Here is a 15413-nt window from a genome sequence, read left to right on the forward strand (position 1 = left end):
GGAACAACATATCATCTGAAGCAAATATTTATGCTATAAATTCATAAAAGTGCTTACCGAAATGTTATATCTATAATGATATTGTTATAGATATATAGTGGGCAAACTGCTAAAATTCTAATTTTCAAGTATATGTTCTTTGATTTATGAGGATTTATGATGCTATTAACATAAGAAATGGATGTGTATTTGCTGTAATCCACATTAACATAACAAGTAAATCATAATTTCAGTAACTGTAAGAGAGAAGACTCTGCTACATACCTACTTTAAGAGATATTTTGACACTTTGAGGAATAGCCACCAGGCATATATTTACCATATGGGTCACCAAGATTGCTCAGCCAGTTGAAAATCCTTCTCATGATTTTGACAAGCTGAGTTTGATCCCAGCATACAAATCAGGGTAGAAGAGAGTCTTCTCTTATTGTTATACACTGATCTACACTTGAGAAACAGTACATGAATGTGTGGGGAAAATCAAACAAAAATAATGAATGGGCTGTGTGGTGGCGGCGGCGGCAGCAGCGGCGGCGCACGCCTTTAATTCCAGCACTCGGGAGGCAGAGCCATGTGGATCTCTGTGAATCGAGGCCATCCTGGTCTACAAGTGAGTTCCAGGACAGGCTCCAAAGCTACACAGAAAAACCCTGTCTTGAAAAAAAAAATGGGATAGAAAGTTTAAAAATACTTTACAATGTTTCTGATCACAATCCAAACCACTGTTACTGTGGAATAATGCTTTCGTACACTATTTTAATAAAATGCTGATAGGCCAGTAGCCAGGCAGGAAGCATAGGTGGGATAAGCAGACAAGGACAATTCTGGGAAAAGGAAGGCTAAGTAGTGAGACACAAGCCCACCCTCCAGGAGGCATCATGTAACGGCACACAGGTAAAGCCATGGAACACATAGTGACAGATAGATTAACAGAAATGGTCTGAGTTTAAGTGTAAGAGCTAGTCAGTAGTCAGCCTGAGCAAATGGCCAAGTAGTTTTAATTAATATAAGCCTCTGTGTGTTTACTTGGATCTGAGTGGTGCAGGCTGGGCAGCACACAGGAAAATGTCCAACTACACACCGTGTGCCTAGAAATTAGGAACCTAAATTAAAACCCCTATGTTTATTCATGTCCCATATTAACAAATAATTTTATGTACCATCTAAAGCACTGTAACAGCATGAAAACAAGTCCAGTTAGAAACTTGAACCATACCAAAGCTAACATAATAGCCCATGACACTTGTCCACAACTTAGGGCATTTTATAGTCATGAAAATGATGAATATTCTTGTGGGTACAAAAAATTAACAAAAGCAATTGGAGAGAGAGAAAGGAAGAGAGAGGGAGGGGCAGAGAAAGAGACAGAGAGTGAGAAGGGCAGATCCACATATTTGTAAGTGCAGAAGGCAAAACATGTGCTCCACACAAGCATGCACTACCACTGAAAAGTGCACATGCCACCTGAGCAAACTGTTGAACTCCTGTGTATTTCAATCAACATACCACATCACCTAGATACACATTTATTTTTATTTTGGCACTGTTTAAGACACAAAGAACGTCTTAGGTGCCTAATAAGACGTAACTGAATAAAGAAAATGCAACTTATATACATGTATCTGGATGCACAGACTAACATGATGAAGACTTATTTGCCTTCAAGGAAGTAAAGAAATAATAATAACTGCAGGAAAAAATAGATAGGAATGGGCACCAGAATTTTAAGCCAAATGTGTCATAATCTGAAAGTAAAACACCATATATTTCTTACATTTATTATCTACCATATATATTGGAAAGATACAGGATTAGATACTCCATAATTTAATGGTAAAACCCCATTGCTGAAGATACCACATGCTCAATTACATAATAAAGTTACTTATTGGAAAGATGTAGATGTATCCAACCTTTTTATTAAATAAGAAACACAGAACCAATGCAAAGAAGAAAGCCAAGAGGTCAGAGCTAAGAGCTAAAACCTTACCCTTCCTCCTGCGGTGGTCCTACCTCTCCGAACCAGAGCTACCCCTGTGTTAAAGTCTTTATATAGAGTTCCTGTCCTGCCTTCTCATTGGTTGTAAACCCAACCACATGACCGCCTCCTCATGGCCTGTCTGTATAGGCCTCCAGGTTTTCCATGATTGGTATTAAGATTAAAGGCATGTGTATCCAATAATGGCTGTATCCCTGAACACACAGAGACTTACCCAGCTCTGCCTACCAAGTGCTGGAATTACAAGCATACGCTACCACTGCGCTGCTTTCCTATGGCTTGCCAATAGCTCTGACCCCTGGACAACTTTATTTATTAACATACAAATAACATTTTAATACAAATAAAATATCACCATATTTTCCCTTTTCTATTTTAATAAAAAGGAAAAAAAAGAAAAAGCTTATAACTAATATAAGAAAAACTATATACAAAAGTACAATAACTATATACAATATATACAAGTAATAAATACCTAAACAATGTCTAGTCCATTTGTATTTGACAAATTCAGAGAAAATAATTTCATTATCTATCCTATTTTGGTAAGTCCAAAATGTATCCTAATTAATCTTCAACTATAACTAACTAACCTTCAACTATAACTAACTAATCTTCAACTCCCTCTGAGACCCAAGAAGGAAATAATATTAGCTAACAAAAATAAAAACAGGAAGGGCATGCAAGCAACTTCCAAAAAAATTGTGAGTTGACAGAAACAGCCAGCTGTCTGGACAGTCACCTGAGGTTTCTCCGCAGTGCTGGGGCATCATCTTCAGCCTATAGGCTTAGCATATCTGACAGACTCATTTGTGAAGTAGGATGTACACAAGGTCATCAGTTCAACCTCACATTGGGTGAGAGCAGTCCATGTACCAGAAACACCTGAATTCCACTAGTGTCATGTCATCATTCAGGATTTTAAATTCTGGAAATTGTTGATGGTTTTTTAATTCAGCTGTCCATTCTTCTTGGCTGTGTATATATTGCTTCATCTCAGCATCCCATTCTTCTCCATATCCCTCTATCAAATGCCAGTCTACTATTAAGAGGCGTGAGCTTAGTTACTCTTCAAGAATAACTGTTTTAGCTGCTGTTCCATTGCACATCAGAGGCCATCGGCCCACTGCCTGTTCAGCTGCCTTCGAAGAAAAGGGCACTGTACCTTTTCCGAATTGCAAAGGCCACTTCAGGGATGGTGCCATATTGTCCTGGCCTCTGAAGATGCCTTTTGATAAAGCCATAACCACACTTGTTTTGGCAAGAATCAGTAATCCTTTGTTTTATGTCCTGTCTGTCCATTTTGTCCTGTTGATTCGAGGATACTTTGTTGTCCAGTGGCTAACTTTTGCCACAATGAAAGTTAACTCCATATGCAGTTTCTTCAATGCCCATATTTTCTCTGAAGTAGATTGGTACTGCCAGGAGCCGACATGTCTCATAGTCATAACAAAAAAGAAAAATTTTCTAAGTTATTAAAACATTTTAAATGCCATATTCTGTAGATCTCTGAAGGGTTTGAAGATGACCTGTCTATCTAAAATATATCTACTCTATCTTGAAAACATACCTAATATGACTACAAGTTCTATTATAATGTCTAACTACTAACTTTCATTTCTTTATATCCTAATAGTTGGTAATAACATTCAAGGATCAGAAAATTGCATTACATTGTTAGATGAATGGTACAATTAGAAAAATATATATAACATTTTCTAACAATATCAATTTCAATATATATAATTTGTATACAATATAAAACAATCCAATCCAATGTAAAGTATTTACAGAAAGATGCACCTCCTCTGGTTTGATTTTATAGTGCTGGGAAACTATGAATCATCTCAGAAAAAATACAATCAACATATTCACCCAGCTGCTAACCATGATAGGTACAGTAAAAACAAGCCTGTGTGAGGGTAAATGGACAGAAAGTTATGTTTATAACCAACTATTTTCTGATTGGATCTAAGGTCCATCCCAGGGTATGGAGCACATGACTGGAAATATAAAAATGACTAAATTTCTGTGGCTAGATTGTTTCTCTCTAGGGGAGAAACAATTCTCCCCTAGACTCTAGGGAAGAAACAAATGCTAATATTCTGCAAAATGGACACAGTATTAAAGCAAGGCCTAGTTAAATATTGATATACCATAGATTACTGAATCTCTCAAACCTCACCAGAGAAATCCTTTTTGAAGTTGATGACAATTCAAACAAACCTACAACTGATCATTTTGCAGACAATAAGAAACTGTGAATCTCACAGCCATAAATGGGGCAAACAATATATTCATCCCCAGGAAACATAGAGATCTTTGGTGAAGGTCTGTAGAAAGAGTGGAAAAGCCAGAGTATGTGAATAGACTGAGGGAAACATTGTTTTCCAAAGACCACAGGGCAGATGGTCATGTGATGTTACAGTGATTGTGACGGTATTCACAAGACTTGTGAATGCTTAAGTGAAAAAAAAATAGCATGGCACTGGGAGTTAGGCACAAAATCCCAAATTTCTTTTACATATTATAGATTATATTCAGGATATATTCTCATACAATATATCCTGGTTATAATCCTCCCTCCCTCTACTCCTTCCAGTTTCTCTGACCTCTCCTCCTCACTAAATCCATTCCCTTTCTGTCTCTCATTGGACAGGAACAGGCTTCTAAGAGAAAATAACCAAACATAACACCCTAAAACATAGTAAGATGAAGCAAAAATATCATATCCAAGTTCAACATAGAGTAAGTTGCCTTGTTTTGTTCCAGATTTTCATGGAGTTGTTATGATTTTTTCTCTATTAAGTTCATGTTGGTGATGGGCTGGCTGTAAACTGCCTTTATTATGCTGAGGTATATCTCTTGTATCTCAGCTTTCTCCAGTAATTCTATCATAAAGAGGTGTTGAATTTTGTCAAAGGCCTTTTCAGCATTCAATGAGATGATCCCGTAGATTTTTTCTTTCAGTTTACTTATATGGTGGATTACTTTTACTGATTTTCACCTATTGAAGCATCCTTGCATTTCTTGGATGAGGCATAGTTAATAATAGTGAATGATCATTTTGATGTGTACTTGGATCCATCTGTTTGGAATATAGTGAGAAAATATTCATCTATGTTCATGAGAGGAATTGGCCTGTAATTATTTTTACTTGTTATGTGCTTAATTTGGTTAGGACAATGAATTGGACAATGTTTCTTTACGTTTTGAGAAATAATGTGAGGTGTATTTATATTAGGTCTTCTTTGAAATTCTGGTAAAATTTTGCACTGAAACCATAGATGAACCTGTGGTGTTTTTCTTTTTCTTTTTGCTTGTGAGAGTTCAAATGATTGCTTGTATTACATGAGGAGCTATAGGTCTGTTTAAGTTGTTTGTCTGATCTTGATTTAACTTTGGTAAGTGGTAGGCATTGAGAAAATTATCCATGTCTTTTACATATCTAAGTTAAGTGGAATTAAGTTATTTAAAATATGTCCTTAAATTTTCTGCATTTCCTTGGAGTCTGCTGTTATGTCCCATTTTCTTTTTGAAGTTTGCTAATTTGGGATTTTTTTCTCACCAACTTTAATTAATTTGGACAAGGGTATTTCAATCTTATCATTTTTTTTTTTATGGAACCAACTCTTTTTTTTTTTTTTTGGCTTTTCGAGACAGGGTTTCTCTGTGTAGCTTTGCGCCTTTCCTGGAACTCACTTGGTAGTCCAGGTTGGCCTCGAACTCACAGAGATCCGCCTGGCTCTGCCTCCAGAGTGCTGGGATTAAAGGCGTGTGCCACCACCGCCCGGCTGGAACCAACTCTTGTTTCATTGGTTCTGGGACTTATATTTGTTTTCATTTCTATTTTATTGATTTAAGCCTTGAGTTCAATTATTTCTTGCTGTTTAATTTTGGGTGTGATTTCTACTTACTTTCTACAGATTTCATGTGTACTGTTATGTTAATAGTGTAATTTATCTCTACTTGTTTTCATGTAGACATTTAGTGCTATGGACTCTCTTTTCAGTACTGCAATTATGGTATGCTTTGAAATAATTTCAATCAATTTTTGGAAGTCTTTAATTTCTGTCTTAACCCATTTTTCATTCAGTAGTTAGTCCTATATTTTCCATGGGTTTGTAAACTTTCTCCTGTTTCTATAGTTGTTGATTCCAGATATAACCACGGTGCTCAGATAGGATGCAAGGTGCTCTTTCAATTTTTCTTGTATCTGTTGATACTTGCTTTGTATCTGGGCATGTGGTCAGTTTTGGAAAAACTTATATAAGCTGCTATGAAGAAGTATTTTTTGTGCATGTTTGAGTAAAAAGTTCCAAAATAACTCTTAGAACATTTTTTTTAATGTCAGCAAGCTTCAGCATTTTCCTGCTTAATTTTTGTCTGCATGCCTGGTCCATTGATGAGAGTGGGACATTGTAGTCTTCCACTATCAGTGTTTGGGAGTCAATATGTCACTTAAGACATAGCAGTGTTTTATTTTTGTACTAGTGTATCCTTAATTTTAGTACATAGATGTTAAAAACTGCAATGTCCTCTAGGTGGAGTATTTCTTTGATGAGTATGTAACAACATTTCCTATTTCTTCTCATCAATTTTCTTTTGAAGTGTATTTTATCACATATTAAAATGGCTACACCTGAGTGCTTGTTAGGTCCTTTGCTTGGAATATATAGTTCTGATTTGTTTACCTAAGATGATATCTATCCTTGATGTAAAGGTGTGTCTCCTAAGCAGATGAATGGATTCTGTTTTCACATCCATTCTATCAGTGTGGGTAATTTTATTATGGAATTGAAATTATGGAGATTGAGAGATAGTAATGACAAATGATTGTTGATTCCTGTTATTTTGTTGTTGTTTTGATGGTGGTGGTAGTGCCTATGTCATGTGTGTTTGTGTGTGTGTGTGTGTGTGTGTGTGTGTGTGTGTGTGTGTGCCTTTACTCTTCTGATTTGCTTGTCTGGAATTATTTATCACCTAGGGTGTGATTAACCTCTTTAGGGTATATGATTTCTCTATTGCCTTTTGTAGGACAATATTTATAGACAGCTATTGCTAAAATTGAGTTTTATTGTCAAATATCTTATATTGTCCATCAATGGTGACTGTAGGTTTTACTGGGTATAGTAGTCTGGGTTGGCAGCAAAGGTCTCTTAGAGTCTGTATAATATTTGCCCATGACATTCTGACTTTTAAAGACTTCACAGAGTCAAAAAAAATGCCAGGCGGTGGTGGTGCACATCTTTAATCCCAGCACCAAGGAGGCAGAGGCAGGTGGATCTCTGTGAGTTCAAGGCCAGCCTGGGCTACAGAGTGAGTTCCAGGAAAAGTGCCAAAACTACACAAAGAATCCCAGTCTCAAAAAACCAAAGAAAAAGAGAAATAAAGAAAGAAAGAAAAAAAGAGAGAGTTCACAAAGAAGTCAGGTGTTAGGCTCTGACTTTATGTGTTTATTGGTTAATTGATCATTTTCCATTTCATCTTCTAATAAACTTCTTTGTTTTATACATTCAGTATTTTTATTATGAACTAAGGGAAATTGTCTCTGGTCCAGTCTACTTACTGTTCTGATTGCTTCCTGTACCTTTTTAGGCACTTCCTTCTTTGTGTTAGGGAAAATTCTTGGTATGATTTTGTTTAAATATTTTCTGTGTGTTGGAGACTGACTCAGGACTGTTTGACCCAGGACTGTTATGTCTTGAGTTTTCTGCTTCATGGAGTCTTGCAAAAATAGGGCGTCCTTGGCCTAACCACAAAATGTGCGTTTAGATAAAACACTTGGCATAAACAGTAATCAGCCAGCTGCAGAAGCCTGGGACCAAAGAAACACCCTACCCTGACCACCCTGACTTCTTCTCAAAAATTTTCCACTGTCCCTGCTCCCCCTCCCTGCCTGAAATCCTGCTTATAAGCTGCAACATCCTGCCAATAAACGAGACCTTGACGCGACTCAGACTGACTCTGTCTTTCTTTATGTGCCTGGTCTCCTTCTTCTCTCACCCCCATTGGCTTTCAGGTGGTTCCCTCCTCGAGACCCTCAAATAACCTGACCTGCTGGATGGGTCATGTGGCACCCAACGTGGGGCTCGAGGCACGGTGACCCACCGGACGACAGACGAAAAGAAGGTCCGGCTGGACATACATATTTTGGTAGAGGCGCCCAGACAGCATCACTCATGTGACGCGGGCTACCTTGAGGTAAGACTTGTCGCCCCATAAGCCATGGGCAAAGTTTTGTCTAAAGAAGCTCTCTTCATAAAAGAGATGCAGGAGAGTCTCAGGGAGAGGGGAGTAAGAGTAAAAAAGAAAGACTTATGGAATTTTTCTGTTTTGTGGAGGAGAAATGTCCCTGGCTGGTCATCAACGGCCCGGGCATTCACCCTCTGACTTGGAATTAAGTAGGAAAAGATATCAATGAGATGCTCAAAGAAGGGGGAAATATCCCTGATGCATTTTTCAGTTTCTATGGAGTAATAAGAGATATCCTAAAAGACTCAGAAAAGGATGGTAAAGTGTCACACTTACTGGCACTCGCAGAGAACCTATTAAATGATGTATCCTGTCCAGAAGGAAAAAAGGATGAAATAGCTTCAGTTAAGGCAGGCCAGAATAATGAAACAGTTCCAGAAAAGAAAGGGGGTGAAATAGCTTCAGGTAAGACAGGTCAAAAAGATGAGAGCGTTAACGCCATAGCCAACACAGACAGACCAGACAGAACCGATGGTCAAAGCGAAAGCAAGAGCAGCCTCGTCAACGAGGCCACAGGGGAGACTGGCTCTCACGCTCCTTCTCTGATTGATGAGCCCATATTGGAAAAGGACTTGGACTCCCCTTTAATCAAATCTCCCCCTCCCATTAAGTCTCTCTATCCTGTTATCCACAAAGACAAGGGTGATCATTGGCTAGACCCCGCCTCGGAAGTCAGTTTAGAGGAGGAGGCAGCCCGTTATGAGAAGGAGAAAAACAATTAAGGGGGCTAGAATGGTAGGTTGGAAAAGATATTAACAAATTAATCAGAGACGGGGAAAACATCCCCGACGCCTTTTTTAGTTTTTATGGTGTGATTAGAGATGTTCTAAAGGAAGCAGAGGGAGGTGGGCATGTTTCACATTTACTAGCCCTTGCAGAGGATTTTCTCTCAAACTCCCCCTGCCTGACACCCAAGGGTCCAGAGGTTTATTGACATCTACCAGTAAGAGTGCTCTCTGTCTTGTCTGTGTCTCTCTGTCTTGTTACTTTTGTTTTGTACTTTGCAGGCTTGATTTGTACTTTGCAGGCTCACTGGGACAGACGTGTCCAGACAGTCTACCTGGCGGCAAAGGGAGACATCCCAGAGCCCTAAGGCCACCTCAGAGGTGACCATTTGGTTTAGGAGCATCTTTGGGTATCTTCCCCCACGGTGGGAGGAAGTGCCACTTTGTATTTTGTCCCAGGAAATTGTCAGAGCCATTTGGGGGGGGAGGGGTTGTATGTTTTGTTGTGATCATTGTTACTTTACTCTCTCCTTCTCTTCCAAGAAAAAAAAGGTGCATGTCTGATTGACAGGGATGTGGAAGCCCCTGATGTCTGTTTGATTAAGGACAGAGATCCTCGAGTCTGGATTGTTTTTGATGTGATTGAGCCTGGAGGGTTACCCCCCACCCCACCCAGAGCACATCAGGCTGTCATTGTTCTTGGAGCATTGTTGGTTGTCTCCTTGGGGCAAAGTTTTTTCATGTGCCCTTGGTCTTGTGTGTAATGTATTAACTGTTCTCATTGTTGACTTGACTGTGAAGGATGCTATGGGACAGTTCCCTTCTTCTCCACTAGACCTTTGCCTAGCCCACTGGAAGGATGTGTGAGCCACAATAGAGGGAACTGGGTCCCCCACCCCCACTCCCCGACTGAACTGATATAAACAGGTAGCTCCTGCGAGGTGGGGCTTGCATACTGCAAGAGGGACTTGCTGGCTGTGAATGAGGCTGTCTTCTCAGTGCTGATATTCCGGTTCTTGGATTGTCTGTGTAAATGTTATTTGTTTCTGTCTACTAACCTCCCTTATTTTCCTAAAGGAAGAGGAGGAAAGAGAGACATAACAAAGGCCACCTCTGTCCCTCCCTAGCTCTCTTGCTATCAGGACTGCAGCCAGCTGGCTGCTCTCAAGAGGGTGGGGGTGCATGCTCTCCATACAAGCAGGCAAAGACAGGAGCTCTGGACAGGGCAATGGGGACTGCCTGCAATTGACAAAAACTGTGTAAACACTGAACAGAGAATCTGACTTTAGTCAGAGGAGTTAACAAAACTTTTTTTCAGGAACACTGGCAGCCAAGGACATGCTCTATGCCCACTGCTCCCCTTCCCTTCCTTTACTGTGATAACTTCAAGGTCTCTTCTGCTGGCCAGCAGCTTCTCTTGTTAACCCTTCTCTGTCCTGATATTGCTTAAAAAGAAATGTTAAATTACCAGTTCAAGATACTGGGAAAATTATGCTTTTGTTTCCACAGGAAAAATAAAAATTTACATAGGTTTTGGTCATTTGAGTTCAATGGGTTACAAATACTTGCCATCATTTAAGAGAATTGGTTTCAAATTATTATTGGTTAAGATAAAAAAATGTTTTAAAAAATATGTAAAACGCAAGTTATTAAAATACCTAAAAGCAAGGTATAAAGGTCTGAGGATAAAAAGGCTTAAATAATGATTTTAAAAAAATGACTTGAGATATATAAAAAACTGAAACATGTTTCAGATTTCTTTGTCTTGTTATTCTGCTGTTACATTGAGACTCAGAAGGGTCATAGTTGTAAAAATGTCTGTCTACTCTACAGGTATGAGTGAAAAATGTGGCCACATGTATGTTTGGTTTTGAATGTCTGAGTTTGCATGTCCTTTATGTTAAGGAATACAAGTTAATACTAGTCATCTGGCTATTCAGATACGAGTTTAAAGCATAAACTGTTCTATTTTAATAAAAAAAACCAAAAACTAAGAGGTATATTTAACTAATATATATATAAGAGAACAAATTGGCCTGGTTATTGGTACCAAACTTAGAGATATTTTCAAGATTGGGCCTAGATTTGTTTGGCTCAGATACATTTAATAGATAATGGTCCCAATAATCCAACCCATTACTCCCACCTTCCAAATGTTTTCTGAATTACAAAAATTAATCCGACAGAGGTCACTACCCTTTTATGTTGGCCATATTCATGCCCACACAGGCCTACCTGGACCCCTAGCTCAGGGAAATGAACTTGCCGATTCTGCTACACGTTATATCTTGATTTCTCACTTGGAACAAGATCAGGTAGCAGCCGCTCGTGAGGCACACCGCCTTCATCACCTCAATGCTCAAACTCTGAGACTAAGGTTCTCAATTACTAGAGAACAGGCTAGAGAAATTGTAAAAGGCTGTAAAAATTGCCTGATGCTCTTACCCGAACCTCATTATGGAGTAAACCCCAGAGGGCTTATACCTGGACAAATATGGCAGATGGATGTCACCCATGTTCCTTCTTTTGGCAAATTAAAGTTTATACATGTTACTGTAGATACCTTCAGTGGATTTATTTGTGTCTCTGCTCATAGTGGAGAAGCCACCAAAGATGTTATCAATCATATGTTACATGTCTTTACAGTGCTGGGGCAGCCAAAATGCATAAAAACAGATAATGGCCCGGGGTACACCAGCAATAGGTTTAAACAATTCTGCTTACAATTGTGGATAAAGCATGTCACTGGAATACCCTATAACCCCCAGGGACAAGGCATTGTGGAACGGGCTCACCAAACCCTAAAGAACACTATTAGTAAACTCAGCTCACAGGAAACCTTGTTCCCCATCAAGGGAAATCAAAGAATGTTGCTTGCACATGCCCTCTTTGTGTTAAATTTCTTGACTTTGGATGGCTTGGGAAAATCCGCAGCCGAATGACACGGGCACCCAGAGACCAGCCCAGGATACGCCCAGGTTCTCTGGAAAGATCCCATCACTGGAAAATGGGGTGGCCCAGATCCAGTACTAATCTGGGGAAAAGGGTCCACATGCATCTATGACACCAAGGGAAATGGGGCCCGTTGGTTGCCCTCAAGATTAATTAAACCCTACTCTGTAAAAAGGGTCCCCTAAAAAATAAATAATAACCTTGGGTCCAGGAATTAGCCCTGAGACATGAATCTTTCTTTTGCAGGTACCCCTGCAACCCAAGGAAAGAGAAGGACCATTCTCCCAGCATGCCTCAGGACCGGGAAAAACTGCCTCTATGCTCTTCCTTTTCTTTTAATTTTGACCGCCAACTCTATGGCTGAGGCCAGTCCCCATGCCTTTAAAAAACTCACTTGACAGGTCATCTCCCAAATTGGGGAAACGGTCTGGCAGACATCTACCAATCGCGCCCCTTTGTCATGGTGGCCGGACCTGACCCCTGATTTTTGTCAATTGGCTGCGGGATTAGACACTTGGGACATCCCGGATAAAGGTATCAACGGGTTAAATACAAGTCATGATAGTTCCCCTCATAGTCAGCGCGCCTACACTGGATGCAGCAGTCCCACCGTACGCTGTCGACTTGCTCAGTCTGACTTTTATGTCTGTCCCAAAGATGGTAGAAATCCTGCCCAGGCACATAAATGCGGAGGATTCGAAAAGTATTTCTGTGCCTCATGGGGATGCGAAACAACTGGAAGTGCCTGCTGGCGCCCTTCATCCTCCTGGGACCTGATAACTGTTAAGAGAAATTACAACAAAATCTATACAGGGGCCAGTGGATGCTACTGGAACAATATACCAAAATCCCTTATGTGGGGACTGTCCCTTCCCCTCAACATCTCTTTTACTGAGAAAGGAAAATCATCTTCAGGTTGGGCTACCTGGGGCCTGCAATGGTATCAGTCAGGCTCAGACCCAGGAGTAACGTTTACAATAAAATTACAAATAGAAAATCTTAGCTCCGTCCCCATTGGACCCAACCCAGTCCTCCCCAAAACTCTAGGCAAACTCCCAGCCCCAGCCAAAGCAGCGGCTACCCCAGCACCCACTCCTGTTGGCACCCTCTCCTCCTCTCTACCAAATGCCTCCTTCTTTACCCCATAGACCACAGACAATAGACTGTTTAGCTTAAAACAAGGAGCATATATAGCCTTAAATACTACAAGCCCGGATAAGACCTTGGATTGCTGGCTTTGCCTTACCTCCAGCCCCCCTTTTTATGAGGGAATCGCCTTTCAGTCTACTGCCAACAACCTCTCTTCCCCTAGCAGCAGGTGCCAAACTAACCCTCATAGATTGACACTCTCTGAAATCTCAGGGCAAGGATTCTGTTTGGGTATGGTACCATCGACTCACCAACATCTCTGCAATCAGACAATAGCACCCACCAAGGGAAGCTACTCTCTTGAGGCACCTAATAGGTCCTACTGGGCCTGCAACACCGGATTAACCCCCTGTGTGTCTGCTCAGATATTTAATAAATCCCATGAATTCTGTGTACTTGTTCAGCTGTGGCCTCGTGTCACTTCATGAGGAAAGCTCAGTGATAGAATTCTTTGAGCAGAGGGGCAGATTCACTCGAGAACCAGTATCTATGACTATTGCCCTCTTGTTAGGCATCGGAGTCATTGCTGCTGGAGTCGGTACAGGAACCACTGCTCTTGTACAAAATAGCCACTTGATGCAGTTACAAATGGCCATGACCACTGATCTAGAGGCTATAGAAAGATCCATTTCAGCCCTTGAAAGGTCCCTCACTTCACTTTCAGAGGTAGTACTACAAAACAGAAGGGGTCTAGATCTGCTGTTCCTAAAGGAGGGAGGTTTATGTGCCGCCCTAAAGGAAGAATGTTGCTTTTATGCAGACCATACTGGTATTGTCAGAGAATCCATGGAAAAATTAAGAGAAAGGCTAGCTCAAAGAAAAAGGGAGTTTGAAAATCAGCGCAGATGGTTTGAAGATTGGTTGCAAGGATCCCCCTGGCTCTCCACCCTGTTACCCACCATTTTAACTCCTTTGATTATTCTTCTCCTCATCATCACCTTTGGCCCCTGGGCTTTTCAGCGGTTGACTCGATTTATCAAAAATCAGATTGATTTGGCTTTACCACAGCATATTTCAATTCACTATCACAGACTAGACACAGAGGAGAGTTGCCAGGAGCCCCCCCAAAGACTCAGATTCAATGTCCTCGGGTCCTAACATCCCTTGGACCACGATGAAGATGCCCCACACAGACCCCTCGACTCGGGCGAGGCCGCCCCTGTGTGAGGGGAAGCTCCAGGCATGACTGGAGTGCAGCTGTGACTGCACAGGCTGGGGACATGGGTGCCCTAATATCCCGAGAGCCTGGATTACATGCCCCATTGCATGATGATTGTGGGGTAGCAGCCTAACGCTCAGTGCTTATCAATTTCCATTCCCTCCGAAAAAACGCACGGTCTGCTGATTCCCGCACCATGGGGACGCCTGTAGTGTTTGAATCTGGGGAGATGCTGTCTCCCGGACCTCTTTCTCATAGCATAGAGGGACGGGGCCCCTGTGATCCTCCAGAAGCCATTCCTTTGGAACCCCAGACCTCTTAAAGCTCGACCGCAAACATGGTCTATTTTTAAAGAAAAGAGGGGGAAATGGTTGGAGAATGACTCAGGACTGTTTGACCCAGGACTGTTATGTCTTGAGTCTTCTGCTTCATGGAGTCTTGCAAAAACAGGGCGTCCTTGGCCTAACCACAAAATGTACGTTTAGATAAACCACTTGTCATAAACTGTAAACAGCCAGCTGCAGAAGCCTGGGACCAAAGAAACACCCTACTGTAGCTAGAGATTTCCTGCCTGGCCCACAGTCAGGACAAATCTCTGTCACCCGCCAGTCCCACAGCCACTCAGACCCGACCAAGTAAACACAGAGACTCATACTGGTTACAAACTGTATGGCCATGGCAGGCTTCTTGCTAACTGTTCTTACAGCTTAAATTAATCCATTTCCATTAATCTATACCTTGCCACATGGCTCGTGGCTTAGTGCTATCTTCACATTCTGTTTCTCATCGTGGCGGCTGGCAGCGTCTCTCTGACTCAGCCTTCCACTTCCCAGCTTTATTCTCCTCCTTGTCCCGCCTACACTTCCTGCCTAGCCAATGGCCAATCAGTGTTTTATTTATTGACTAATCAGCAGCACATTTGCCATACAGAACATCCCACAGCACTTCCCCCCTTTTTTTTTCCAAAAGGAAGGTTTTAACCTTAACAAAGTAAAATTACATACAATTTGGGAATTTGGGCGTAGCTTCTCTTACTACTTCCTGCTGGAGGGGGCGCTGTATCTTATGGGGAAACAAAGAAAATTTTAGGATTATGGAATAGTCCATGAGGGTGTATCGTCTGAGCCAGTTGCCTTCAAACCATTCTGGATGTTGGATCATCTGGGCCATGGTG

At 41.0% G+C, this 15413-nt stretch overlaps 1 protein-coding gene across 1 annotated transcript; it reads left to right on the forward strand.

Moving 5' to 3' along the window:
• Positions 1 to 11093: 11093 nt before the first annotated feature.
• Krba2 (KRAB-A domain containing 2) lies at positions 11094 to 11921 on the forward strand. Its single transcript, XM_052760458.1, has one exon. It carries the CDS (start codon positions 11094 to 11096, stop codon positions 11919 to 11921), a length of 828 nt encoding a protein of 275 aa, XP_052616418.1.
• The last annotated feature ends 3492 nt before the right edge of the window (positions 11922 to 15413 follow it).

The sequence above is a fragment of the Peromyscus californicus genome, unplaced genomic scaffold (assembly GCF_007827085.1).
Source record: "Peromyscus californicus insignis strain IS unplaced genomic scaffold, ASM782708v3 Scaffold_4__1_contigs__length_199733344, whole genome shotgun sequence".
Lineage (NCBI taxonomy): Eukaryota > Metazoa > Chordata > Mammalia > Rodentia > Cricetidae > Peromyscus > Peromyscus californicus.